The sequence below is a fragment of the Rattus norvegicus genome, chromosome 13 (genome assembly GCF_021556685.1).
Source record: "Rattus norvegicus strain SHRSP/BbbUtx chromosome 13, alternate assembly SHRSP_T2T, whole genome shotgun sequence".
In the NCBI taxonomy this organism is placed as follows: domain Eukaryota; kingdom Metazoa; phylum Chordata; class Mammalia; order Rodentia; family Muridae; genus Rattus; species Rattus norvegicus.
In genome coordinates, this window is record NC_141546.1 from 45,543,230 (window position 1) to 45,556,901 (window position 13,672).

A 13,672-nucleotide genomic window follows, 5' to 3' on the forward strand; every position below is an offset into this window, starting at 1 on the left:
AGAGCAAAACCCGGCGTGTTCCGTGACTGACTCCGGTGCTGACCGAGCCTATTCCAAGGCCTCTCCCCTCCACCTCGCAACACCGCTGCTCACTTTGGAGCCACCGCTGTGGGAGAGACCTTAAGGGTAACGGGCAGCGAGTGCGAGAGCTGGGTAGAGAGGACTCCGAGAGCCGTGGTGCGAGGGAGGGAGCCCGCGGCCGAGCTCGGAGAGGAGAGAGCGGGACAGGTCCAGAGCCGGCACGGAAAGGACTGAGGGGCGTTGAATCCCACGAAGAAGCCGCGTGGAGCAGAGCAGGGAATTGGAGCGCTCTGCGGGCGGAGCTCGCGCTGGGAGTGGTCAGAGAGGCGAGGCTTTAAAGGGAAGAGCCCTCTGGGAATCGCCGAATTCCCGGGCTGGGGTCAGAGCTGAAGAGCAAAAGATTCTTGAAGACCAGAGAAAATAAAGCCTGTGGCGAAGTCTTCCTTCAACTCCACTTGTCTCTCCCTACCTCGAACTCCCATTTCCCTTCCCTCCCCAGGTCAAAAAGAAGTAACATTTGCTCCTCCTACTCAATAAATACTAATCTTACCTTTCCACCAGGAAAACAGGACTCTCTTCCTAGTTTTAGAGCTTAGAGAACTCAAGACCTTCCTTAAACTCGATTGTTAGCCTGAGGAAATCAAGGTTTCCCCTTTCAAAATTCTGCATCTCTTACCTGCGCGGGACGCTATGTCTACCAACAACTGTACTTTCAAGGACCGATGCGTGTCCATCCTGTGTTGCAAATTCTGTAAACAAGTTCTCAGCTCTAGGGGAATGAAGGCTGTTCTGTTGGCTGACACTGACATAGACCTTTACTCTACAGACATTCCTCCTACCAAGTAAGTCTTACGGGTTGGCCCTTTACTGGACAGTGGATGGCATGGGTCCCTGAGAGTCAAGGTTATCATTTGGTGTTCCAGCCACTGCCATCAGTCTGATGATTCCCTTGGAGTTTATCTAAGTGGGCAGACTGTCTGGACCAAGTCTGTGGTTTGCCCAACGTGGTCGGTACTGAGGTCATGCTTCCAGGCACTTAGAGTCTGTGTTTGCGCATCCCTTATGTTGACTCTAAGGCTCCTTGCTTCCTTTCTGAAGCAAGTCTAACCGTCACTTGAAAAGTGTGTAATGATTCATTTAAAGTGAAATTCATGATTGAAAAGAGAGTAAATTTGAACATTTTAAAATCTAGGGAAGTAAAGCTATATATAACCTCTTCGTTTGCCCCCTTGAAATCTTCTGTGAATTGTCTAAGGGCAGTCATCATTTATTACAGAGATAAATGAGGTGCGATTTTATTTGTGTATGTGTACTTGTATGGTGAAAAAGAAAGCCCTAGATGATAAAATCGTAGAACCAAATGTCCCAAAGGTTCTATGATCCAGTGTATTGTTTTAGTTAGCTATGCTCACACAAAAATTTGAAATTCTCTATCTCTACAACAGCTGTGGTCATTAAAGGAAGTCTCAAGTTGGGTTATTATTATTGGTGCATAGCATAGAATCATAGCATAGAATTTTTCTCTGTTGGTGTTATAATCACAATGGATTCATGTGCTAAATGGGTGTGGATCAGTGAACGCATTGGTTTTTAAGATTTATTTTGTCACTATGTGTATGTGTGTGTTTGTTCGAGGAGGGGTAGATACACAGGTGCCTTGAGGCTAGAGGTGTCCTCTGGGTAGGCAGTTGTAGGTTTCATGATATGGGTGTTGGGAAGTGAACTGCTGTCCTCTGCAAGAGGAGTAAATCTGCCAAATGTTTATAGTCAGCACAAATATTACCCAACTCTTACAAAAATGAACTATGGTTATATTTTAGAGTCTAGTTCAGCTCTGAATTTATGAAATTTGTGCCAAATCACAACTAAAAGCGTCCTTGGGATACTATGGAAAAATCAGGGCCCTGGCATGCTGCAGGAACGTGAAATGGTAAAGCTGCTGTAGAAAAACAATGTGGTGGTTCTTTAACTATTAAATACAGAATTACCATATGATCCATATAATTCCACTTATAGGCATACATCCAAAAGAATTCAGATCAGCATCATTTATAGCAGCAGCATCCACAATCATGAGATAGAAATAATCTAATTTCCAATTGACTCATCTAGTAAGTGGGTACCCAGAAATTTGCCTTAAAGGAAAGAAATCTTTTCGCTTGCTGTAAGGAGATAAACCTGGAGTACATTATGCTAAGTGGAACACCAGTAACTAAACAATAAATACTGTATGACTTTGCTTATATGAAGTATCTGAAGGACAATAGTGATAGCTAGGAAGTGGGGAAATTAGGGTTATATAAGTATAGAGTTTCAGATTTGCAATATGAAAATGGTCTGGATTGTCATCCCACAATAATGTGACCGTATTCAATGCTTTTAAACTGTACATATTTGGGGCTGGGGACTCGGCTCAGAGGTTAAGAGCACTGGCTGCTCTTCCAGAGGAACTGAGTTCAATTCCCAACAACCACATGGTGGCTCACAACCATCTGTAATGGGATCCAATGCCTTTTTCTGGCCTGCAGGAGCATTCATACACATAAAATTTAAGAAAAACTGTACATATTTAAAAGAAAGATTGAATTATTGGAATATAGCCCAATGGTAGGTAGCATGCTTGCCTAGCATTTATAAAGTCCTGAGTTCTATCTCTACTGCCACACACACACACACACTCACCTCACACACACACACACACACTCACCTCACACACACATACACACACATCACATCACATACAAACACACACAAACACACACATATTCACATACAATTTTTAGAGAGGACATATGGCAAAATTTTATCTCATTTTAAAGTTAAAAGCTTTAGAATATTTGACTGTCTGTAAACTTCTTTTCTCCTCCAGCACAGTGGATTTCATTGGAAGATGCTATTTCACAGGAATCTGCAAGTGTAAACTGAAGGACATCGCATGTTTAAAATGGTAAATTGGGCCACTGTTGTAGATAGCCTGAGTTTGGAAGGTAGATATTGACATAAAAACTCACAGAAAGATTCTGTAGGCTGCATCCGCATTGATGTAACTCGGGCAGTGAGCCACTAAAAGAACGTGTTTTGTAGAGCTATTTTTTTAAAATTACATTTATCTACTTATGTGCATGGGTATATATGTGTAACATGTGTGCCCTGACACGTGTGGAGGTGAAAATTTGTTCTTTCATTCTACCATAGGGAACCTAAGGATTGAACTTGGGTCCTCTGGCTTAGAAGCAAGAACTTTTACCCACTGAGCCATCTTGCCAATCCTAGAACTATTGTTTAAAAGAGTCTTTGTGATACTTTACAAATACGGTTTATAGTTTTTCAAAGTATATTTGCAAATATCTGCTCCCCAATAAACCTGTGAGATTAAATCAATTAGTAAATTAAATCAATAGGATGTACACACACACAAAAATCAGAGATCAGGGGAAGATGGCTCAACCGTTAACATGCTTGCTGTGGAAATATGAGGATCTGAATTTGACCTGGATGTGGTAGCACACACTTGCAGTCCCAGCTCTGGAATCTAGAGACAGAGGTATCCAAAGAGTTCCCTTGACAGCCAGCCTAGGCTAACTGACAAGCCTCAGACTTCAGTGAGAGACCTTCTCAGAAAAAAGGTGGAAGGCCCCTGAAGAACTAAACCCCAGATTGACTTGTGGTTTTTACTCAGCCACATCATGCTACCTGACCCCACATATAAATCAGATCTGAGGCCTGCTTTATTCTTGTTTTCTTCATGATCTTGAATAAACTCTTTAAACCTCTAAAGTTAGGAAACTTGTAGAGTTAGAAATTTTGTTTGTTTGGTTTTGGTTTTTTGAGACAAGGTTTCTCTATGTAGCCCTGACTGTCCTAGAACTTGATTTGTAGACCAGCCTGGCCTCATAGAGATCTGTCTGTCTCTGCCGCCAGAGTGCTGGGATTAAAGGCATGATGTGACACACAGCTAATTTTTTTCTTTTTGGGACAGGTTCTTACTCTGTAACTCAGGCTGATCTTGAATTCACTATATAGTCCAGGAGCGCCTCTAATTTTTGGCAACTCTACTGACTCAGCCACCTGAGTGCTGGGATTATGTGCACCAACCACCACACCCAACTTGTTTAATTTCTGTCCTCCCCAACTCTCCTCTCCCTCCCTCCCTCACACTCCTCACCTCACAACCTCCCTCCATCCCTCCCTTCCTACCTTTTTTGAGACACTGCTGTCCTATGAAGCCAAGCCTGATCTGAACTTCCTATAGAGTTAGCATTGGCCTCCAATTCACACTCATCCTGCTTCCGCTTCCAGCTACTAGGGTTAAATGTGTGTGCCACCATGACCGGCTCTGAAATTCTGTCTGAACATTTAGTTTCATAAAGATAGGAATTAAGAAGCAGCATTAGATGCGGAATCTAGCTTCTGAAATTGTAAGCTGGAAATAAATGGCTGAATGTTGAAAGCTGCATGAAGTGTAAGTGAAAGGAGAACGAGGTCTATTACTAGTATCTCTGAAAGATGGATGAAGTTGTGTTATTCCATTGCAGAGAGGTTGAGAGTTACAAGTCAGCAGACTGTTAATGTGTTAGTGGCTGTCTGACCTTACCAATTCAAGCTGTGCTTGAACCTACTATGTACCAGTTACTGATGTCAGGACTGGAAACCCAGGATATCCATAAGATAAAGTTACTGACCTCTGGACATAGTATTCTAGTAGAAACATGATTGTTCCAATCTAATACTAAGATCAATAGGATATTTACTGCAGTGGGAGTACTACACAGAAAATGACAATATGTGATAGGAAATACCAGAAATTGAGAAAGCAAGTAAGAGTCATTTTAGACATCGTTGTGAGGGAAGGATAGCCCATAGAGACATGAACGCTGGAGTTGAGTCCTAAGTATAAGAAGAACGTACAGAATGGGCAGAGGGAATAGTGGATACGAAGACCCATGGCAGGAAGAAAATTAACATGTGCTTTGAATATGTTAAGCTGTTCGCCCAGTGGAAAGCCACTGAAGGGGCTGGCAAGGGAGCAAAACTATCTAATACAAATCCACTGGAAGGTCTGTGCCCTAAGAATAAGGGCTTGGCTTTGTTCACTGATGGACTTCTAGCACCTAGAACAGCACCCAGCATATAGTAGATAGTCAACAAATATTAGTTGCATAGGTGAGTGGAGAGACAAATGAATGACATGGGTGGTGGCTGAGTCTAGATATTCTTGCAGCCTAGCCTTACAAATAACTGTTAGCTCTGGTCCAAGAATAACTTTGGTTTTCACTCACTTGCCTGCTCAGTGTGCTGTGATTCGAAGACAGGGTGGTTTTAGTTTATAGTGTTCTGTAAGGTCTTGTGAAAAGAACTGCTCCCCAAATCTCACGGGGTACTGAGCTGTAGTAAGCATTTTCATCATCAGGGTATAAACAATTCATAGTGCAAAAAAAAGGGGGAACAGTACATTCTCTGTGTGTTCACTGTAGCTAGCATGAGACTTATGAAAGAAGCTGTGAGAATGAGAAACTTAGTGATCTGCTGAAGACAGTAAAACCATTTTCCACTTTCTCCAGGGGCTGGAGATTTGCTTTGCTTCTCAAGTCCTCCAAAATGACTGCAACTAAATGAGAGCCACCATCTTGGGTTTAATTAAGCGAACCCATGCCTTCACCTACCTCTCCGCTTTGTTGAAACAATTTTTAAAAACTTGGACATATAAAGACTCACCTTGTCACGGTCCCAAGGCTAGCAAAATCCTTTACCTATAGATCTGAGTTTATTTCATATATTTTCTCTGTATAGCAACATAAGTTTTGAGTACTTTCTAGAACAAATCATCTCCCAAAACTGGCCTTCAGTGAGAGCAAGAATAAAATAATGTGAGCGAGGAAATGCAGAAATGTTAGGACTGTTTCACACACAGACCTGTGAGTGCTGTGTTCCGTTTAGAGGAGAGGCGTGAAACTTATGTGGTCTGGTTACCTTAGCAGACAAATCTACTAACAGTTACTTATTTTTTTTTTAAGTGGGAACATTGTAGGCTACCATGTGATTGTTCCGTGTAGCTCCTGCCTTCTTTCCTGCAACAATGGACACTTCTGGATGTTTCACAGCCAGGCGGTTTATGGTATAAACAGACTAGACTCGACTGGTAAGAAACAACTGATTTATACATTTCCTTGTAACGCTTCTCTATCAGTACCTGAGGGAACCCCCTGTAACCTCCACAGCTAGATTGAATTAGCTTGAGTGGACAACTGGTCCCTTTCCCCCTACACGTTCAGTTATGAAAACTATCAACCAAAATTCATCACCGCTTATTGAATTGAGGGAAGACTTCAGATTAGGTTTTGGTTTTGGTTTTTGGTTTTCTTTGACACAGTCACACTAAGTAGCCCAGGCTGGCCTCTATTGCTCAGTCCTTCTACCTCAGCCTCCAAAATGTTATAGGTATGAACCACCACACACTGTCTTTTTATTTCTGTGAGATAGTATGCTAATACACATTCTGATTACAGATAGCTTTTGAAGACAGTACATGGAGAGTCAAGGGGGGGGTGTACATGCAAATGTGTGTAAAGAGAGGAGGGAAGGGTCGTGGCAGTGAGGAATAGGAAGAAGACTGAGTAGCCTCTCTTTAACAATTCTGTGATATCAATATATTTCAGGGGCTGAAGGGATGGCTCAGTGGTTAAGAGCCTTATGACTCTTACAGAGACCAGGGTTTGGTCTCAGCATCCACATTAGACAGCCTACAACTGCCTGTAATTCAAGTTCCTGGAGATCCAGTGCCTTCTTCTTACTTCCACAGGCACCTACATGCTTGTTATACTCATGCAGATAAGTAGACAAGCACACATACACATTAAACAAAATTAATAAATGTTAAACTATATATACATATATATTAACATGTATATCAATAAAGTACAGTAGAATTCTAGTCAATGGAAATATTTAATTCTAATGTGTTATACAAATTATTTTAGTAATAAAATATGCTAGAGAATAGGGAGATGGCTCAGTGGATAAGAGAGAGCTCACAAGGATGAAGACTGGAGTTTGAACCCCCAGCACCCATGTAAAAGCCAGACATAACTGAGTGTACCTGTAACTCCCATCACTGGGAGACAGGGACAGGATCTCCCTGACAACCATATCTAGCTAAAATAGCAAGCCTCAAGTTCAATGAAAGACACTGTCTCAAAGACGTAAGTCGAGAGTAATACAGCTAAATACCCAGTGTCTCCCTCTGACCTCTGCACATATACAATGTGCACACACATGTAGAAGGAAGGAGAAAAAGGAAAGTACATTATAGATTGTTTTTTAAAAAATTCATTACATTTTATTAAGAGTATGGTGTGTGTGTGTGTGTGTGTGTGTGTGTGTGTGTGTGTGTGTGTGTGTATGCATGTGTATACACAATGACTTGCATATGGAGATCAGAGGACAACCTGTGGGAGTCAATTCTCTCCTTGTTCCGTATAGGTTACAATCATCAAACTCAGGATATTACTTCTTTTTGGACAGGGTTTCAAGTAGCCCAAGCTGGCCTCAAACTCACTGTGCATCCAAGGATGGCTTGACCCAAGCCTGGTTTTATGAGATCCTGAAGTTTAAACCCAGGGCTTTGTATGCCAGACTGACTGAACTACATCTCTAGCCCAGCATGCTCCTTTCAAAAGTGTGTAAGTGTGTGGCTGTGTGTGTGTGTGTGTGTGTGTCTGTGGCTGTGTGTATATATGTGTGTGTGTGTGTGTGTCTGTGTGTGTGTGTGTCTGTGTGTGTGTCTGTGTGTGTGTGTCTGTGTATGTGTCTGTGTGTGTGTGTCTGTGTGTGTGTCTGTGTGTGTGTGTCTGTGTGTGTGTCTGTGTGTGTGTGTCTGTGTGTGTGTGTGTGTGTGTGTGTGTGTCGTGGCTGTGTGGTTGTTTATCTGTGTCTATGTGTATAATTTACTTTGATAGACTAAGAGATCATTTTAAACCCTCCAATTATGCTTATGTTTTCAAGATTGATTTTTTTCTTTGATTGCCTGGAATTCAACAGTGGCTTTCTAGTCCATTGCTTTGGCCTTTTAATTTAAAACTTTATATGTTAAGATGGCCATTTTCAAGCAAGGACTCCTCTAAGTCTCTCAAGTAAAATAGAGGCTCCTAATATAGGTTTTTCACTTTATATTTGTGTTGTGTTGCCCATGGGACACATTAAAGAAAGTTTCTGCTTTGATACGGTTTTTCCTGCTTCACAGGATTCAAAACACAGGGTGGAGATATTTCAGTTTTGATTTACTTTAGAATATTGGTCAATTTTTCAAACATAAAAGACCAGTGTTCTTTCATTTGCACTGACTCTAATCCATGAGAAACAGATGTATCACAGGATTTCCCTCCTCCTAACAGAGAGAGGAAGGTGGTCCTTCTGTCAGATCCAATCTCCTCATTTATTTTTTCCTCCTTTGAACCAATTGTGCTAAGTTGCTTCATGGTTCCTGAGTACAGACTCCAAGAATATCAAACTTCTCCTTTGTAATCCTAATACTGTGATTTAAAGTAAGAGTTCCTAGATGCTTGTCAAAAGGAGCTTTCTAATGGCTTTGGATCTGTCCTTGAATCATCTGAATAAGTAGACCAGAGGAATGCATATAGGAGTTATATAAAATTCCAGAAAATTCTCTAAAAGGTCTGTGTCTTAGGTCAGCTTACACATATCAATCTAATTTCCCAGAACTTTCCCAAATACACTTGGGAAATCAGCTAGATTCCCTAGACTGTCTCCCAAGGCATTCAGTTTACCTTTATGGATTCTAGTTTTTACTTAGGTTTTGGCTTCGCAATTCTTTGCAATCTGGTGAGCCCCTCAGCACATGTTACAGAAGCAGATCACCATTTATTCTTGGAATGGCTGTTAGGAAATGTTTTTTTTATACTAAGCAATTCAGACACAAAACCATTAAGGAAAAGCACATAATAGATATCTCTAGATTCTGTCACTTCAAATAAGGACTAACTTCTTGCCTGATTAGATCGCAATCTCTTTGCCAAACAAGATAAACTTGTCTAGCCCCACTGCTTCAACCATGTGCACATTTTACTTGGTGCCGAAGCAAATTGGGCCCAGCAATGACAGGCTGAATTTTCAATGTGTTTTAAAAGATCTAAAAGATGAGATGTCTCGGCAGGTAAAAGCCCCTTGCTGTACATGCCTGATCTCAGTTCAGTCCCCATGAGAGTTGGAGACAGGAGAATTGCCTGGAAGTTGACATACAAGCATAGCTGGACCAGTGTAGTAGAAACTAGAAAGACCCCACCTCAACACAGTGGAAGGAAGGCGAGAGTCCCAAAGCCTCTGTCCAGTGCTCCACTTGTACACTAGCATATATGCATGTGCCCACACACCAGTTAAGTTAAAAACAAAATATTCTCAATAAAATACTCTACAGAATAAAAAGTAAGTCAAGTAAATCGACACCATATGTCAAACAGATAAAACTCAGAAATAAGATGAATGAGATAAATTAGAAAAATACACACAATATAATACCATTCTATAAAAATTTTAGCCAAATGTACTGGCACATGCTTGTGATCTCAACACTTGGAATGTAGAGGTAGAAAATGAGGAGTCTAAGGTCATCCTCAGCTACATAATGACTTAGAGGCTAGCCTAGGCTACATGCGACTATCTTAGAAACAGAAAACACAACAAAAAACTTTAGATAACACAGAGCAATAATCTCTATCTATAGTTGTGTACACTTGAAGTAAAAATGCTGATAGTGAGCGAAGGAAATATTACATTGGTCCAGTGAAACACTGGGATTTTAACCTATCCCTTGCAAGTGATTACTGGTCACCGTGTGTCCAATATGGTAGATATGGAGAATAACTGAGTGAACATCTGGGCAGCGGAAAATGCCAATAGTGGCAGAAGCTAAGCTCAAACCAGTCTGTAAGCCCTGGCTCATTCCATGCTACCACGTGGCCCCTGTCTTGGTGTAGAGCAGATACCCTGAGCTGGGCGGCCTTCCTTTTGCTCTCACTGCTAGCTAGACAGCTTGAGATTGTCTCAGGATGGTTTTTATTCTCAGTACTTTAGTACTAAGTACTAAGTACTTAGCACTTTAAGTCATCTCATTCTCCTCAGTAGGTTTGGCCTGTACCTGTGCTGGGCTAGTTGACATGAAGTCTGATTTCTCTGTCAGTGCTGCTTTAGAGTATCATTTGTTACAGTGACCCTGTGACCTAGTCCTCCAGTCCACAGCTCTACTTTGACAGCCTGTAATCTAAAGCCTGCCTACTTTAAGGAACTACATTGTAACTGACTGCTTTAACACCAACGTGCTGGGGATTGAACCTCAGACCTCACACTTCCGGGGCAAGGGCTCCACCACTCAACTGTTCCCTAAAGCCTCTTACTTTTTGAGACAATATCTCAGTAAGTTGTCCAAGATGACCTAGAACTTGCATTTACCCAAACAGCTGGGACTAAAGCCTGTACCAGCAGGTCCACCTTATCTTGATCAGAAAAATTATATTAGCTACTGTTCTGTATATTGAGGAAATGATTCATTAAGAAATTTCCCTTGTACCCTGCAAAAAGATACTTAATCTAAAAGAATCCTGTGTAATCTCTATTCTAAAAATTATTGAAATATATTTTTAAAGTATCAGTGTAGAGTACCTGGAGACAGGGTTGGAGCAGATGGGGACTCCAGAGTTCCTTTTGAGTTCTAAGAGTCTAACATTCAAGCTTTTGCTTAAACAGGTCTTAAAAGTGTTCGTGTTGAGAGCTGGAGAGATGGCTCAGCAGTTAAGAGCACTGACTGCTCTTCCAGAGGTCCTGAGCTCAATTCCCAGAAACCACAAGGTGGCTCACAACCATCTGTAATGAGATCTGATTCCTTCTGTTATGCATGAAGACAGAGCATTTATATACATAAAATACATGAATAAATAAATCTTAAAAAAAAGATTAGGTAAAAAAATGCTCATGCGATAGATGGATAATATTAGTTTTATTTGTAAGACATCTCTTTCTGCTGCTGTCTTCACTAGTGATGCCAGAGTTTATATGATAAGCTTGGCATATAAAATTTTATATATCATGTTCTGAACTGTAGTAATAAGCTCTGAAGAATTTTATGGCCTTTTATTTTCAGGTGTAAACTTCCTACTTTGGGGCAATTTGCCAGAGACAGAAGAATGCACAGATGAAGAAATGCTAGAGATTTCAGCAGAAGAGTATATTCGATGAGAGAATTATGATGTACTATATGAAGGTTTTTATAATTTTTCTATTTAAAGTATTTAATTGGTCAATTTTTAACATTGCTAGTAAAGATTTGCTGATGGTTTAAAATACCAGTGGAACATTTACTGTTTTATTTGCGATTTCAAATTAATTGCTTCAATTCAACTTAAGTCAGTTCTCTTCTTCTATTTCTATTGCTTCCTCTCCCCTAACTCTCTGCCCAATTGGCATATTCTTGACTTCAAATAGGAAATTTCATGTGTCACTTCCAAATGGGGAGAGTTTTTCTATAACTTGATGCCAGATAGCATGATTCTATATTCCTGAATAAGAACATTAATACCCCCTCCTATGTCAGCCACACAAAATATGAGGCTCTACTGCATATAATGATTAAAGATAATAATAATAATAATAAAGATCAGGCTGTCAGGTTCCCGTGGGTACTGGTTATTATATGCTTTTTTGGTAATGACTGCTTTAGTATTGAAAATGGTGTTAGTAATAAAAAAAAAGGGTAGGGACTGGAGAGGTGGCTCAGTGGTTAAGAGCACTGACTGCTCTTCCAGAGGTCCTGAGTTCAATTCCCAGCAACCACATGGTGGCTCACAACCATCTGTAATGAGATCTGATGCCCTCTTCCTGTGTGTCTGAAGATAGCTACCGTGTGCTTATATGTAAGAAAGAAAGGAAAGAAGGAAGGAAGGAAGGAAGGAAGGGAGGAAGGAAGAGAGAAAGAAAAGAAAGAGGTATTAGACATCAGTTTAACAAAAAAATCATTAATGTACGCTGTCTAGAAATGCTAATTACTTAAATTCTTCTAAAGCCATTGTAGCTATTGTGTCACGTGAGCCAGGTGAAGTCAGCCTTCCTCTTTAAGTTATCCACTCCCTGGGGATTTTTCTGTGAATTACAAATTGTAGATAAGTGGTCTAGGTCCAAAGCCTACAATAGGAATAAACTAAAGCAGTGATACTAAAGCCAACACACATTATAAAAGAGTTTTCCCTCTTTTCCCATTGTTTCTGACTTTGAGGCTAGGTCTCACCATGTGGCCCTGACTGGCCTAGAACTCATTGTGTAGATCAGGCTGACCTTAAATTTATAATCCTTTGCCTCAGCCTCCTCAGTAGCTGACACTACAGACCTATATCCAGGCCTGGCTTGCTCTTATCTTCTTTTTTCTTCTTTGTGAATTTTATATCATGTACCCCAATCCTACTCATCCCCCCTGTCTCTTCTTACCTACCCTCATTCTTGCAACCTCCTCACCAAAAGAAAGAACATCTCATTGTGGAAGCTGTAGTGTGTCACAGGGTGCCCCACTTCCTTCCTTACAAATATTTGTTGCACTGAGTCATTGGTCTGTTTCAAGGCCTCTGGCTTCTGCTACACGTCAATACTGGCTCCTCAACTGGGACGCCTCTCAGATCTCCTGTTGTTGCTCTGTGTCATGAAGCTCCTGCAGCTTTGGATCTGTGGACCAGACCCTTCACATGTTCACAATTCATACATCTGAATGGTGGCCAACTCAGAGCCCCGGATCTGGCCCTGCGTGGTAGATGAGCTGGTCAGCTCATCAGTTCTCCTGCACCTGCTACCAGGATGACTTCTCCAGGACTGCCCTGCTGGCTCACCCAGCCTCAGCCAGCTGGGGGCAGAATCAGCTCTCCGCAATCCTGTCCTCTTCAATCTTGAACTGGAAAAAAAAAGGTGGATACTTGGGTAGGCTTTAAAACAACAAAAATGAAGTTCAGAACACATTATATATTCTCCATTTAAAGAAACAGAGTTTAATGCTGGAGTCAAGAATGTTGAAATTCAAGGCTAACCTTCACTTGAATTCCTCTGCCCCCACCCCCCATCAGCTCAGGTCTTCACATGCTGTTTGATTTGGGTGCTCTGAAGAGGCGATACCAGACAGAGGCACACTGACTGAATTAAATAAACCCAAATGCTCTATGACAGCTGGACAGTATCTCAGACTACTCAGCTACATTTAGATAGTCCATTTTAGATAGCAAATGAATTCATACATACATTTTTACCTCGAGAAGTACATTGATGATGCTTATTTTTTTAAATTTTTCCCCTTTGTACTGGGAATTGAACCTGGGCCTCAGGCATGCTAGACAAGGTATCTACCACTAAGCTACCAAATAAAAGCAAATTACATAGTCTGGAAAGACCAAAACAGAATCATGTATGTGTGTAGCATATGATTTTCTGGTCCTGGCATAATTGACAGTTTTAAAACCATCTATGTGTTTGTCATCTTTTAATAATACTCAACAATTTATATCATGCTCCTATCATGTGGTAAGAACTGCACAATAATCTGCCACCATGTGACTTGAGGGAGACTGCAGGGGTCAGAGAGAGGATCTGATTCACAGCAGCAAGTAGGTTG

The 13,672-nt window shown here is 41.1% G+C and overlaps 1 protein-coding gene across 2 annotated transcripts; it reads left to right on the forward strand.

Annotated features, from left to right (window-relative positions):
• The first annotated feature begins 3 nt into the window (after positions 1-3).
• Positions 4-11,372, forward strand: Fam72a (family with sequence similarity 72, member A). 2 transcript variants are annotated; one of them, NM_001081451.2, is given in 4 exon segments: positions 4-863; positions 2,891-2,968; positions 6,036-6,160; positions 11,171-11,372. In NM_001081451.2, coding segments are annotated over 4 exon segments (450 nt in total). In that variant the 5' UTR covers positions 4-711; the 3' UTR covers positions 11,266-11,372.
• The last annotated feature ends 2,300 nt before the right edge of the window (positions 11,373-13,672 follow it).

Bases quoted from the DNA above. Each gene is read 5' to 3' on its own strand.
- Fam72a (XM_087581635.1), top strand. From the start codon at position 712: ATGTCTACCAACAACTGTACTTTCAAGGACCGATGCGTGTCCATCCTG. The intron at 864-2,890 runs GTAAGTCTTACG...TTTCTCCTCCAG, and splicing joins ACAGACATTCCTCCTACCAA to CACAGTGGATTTCATTGGAA. The intron at 2,969-11,170 runs GTAAATTGGGCC...TTTTATTTTCAG, and splicing joins GACATCGCATGTTTAAAATG to GTGTAAACTTCCTACTTTGG.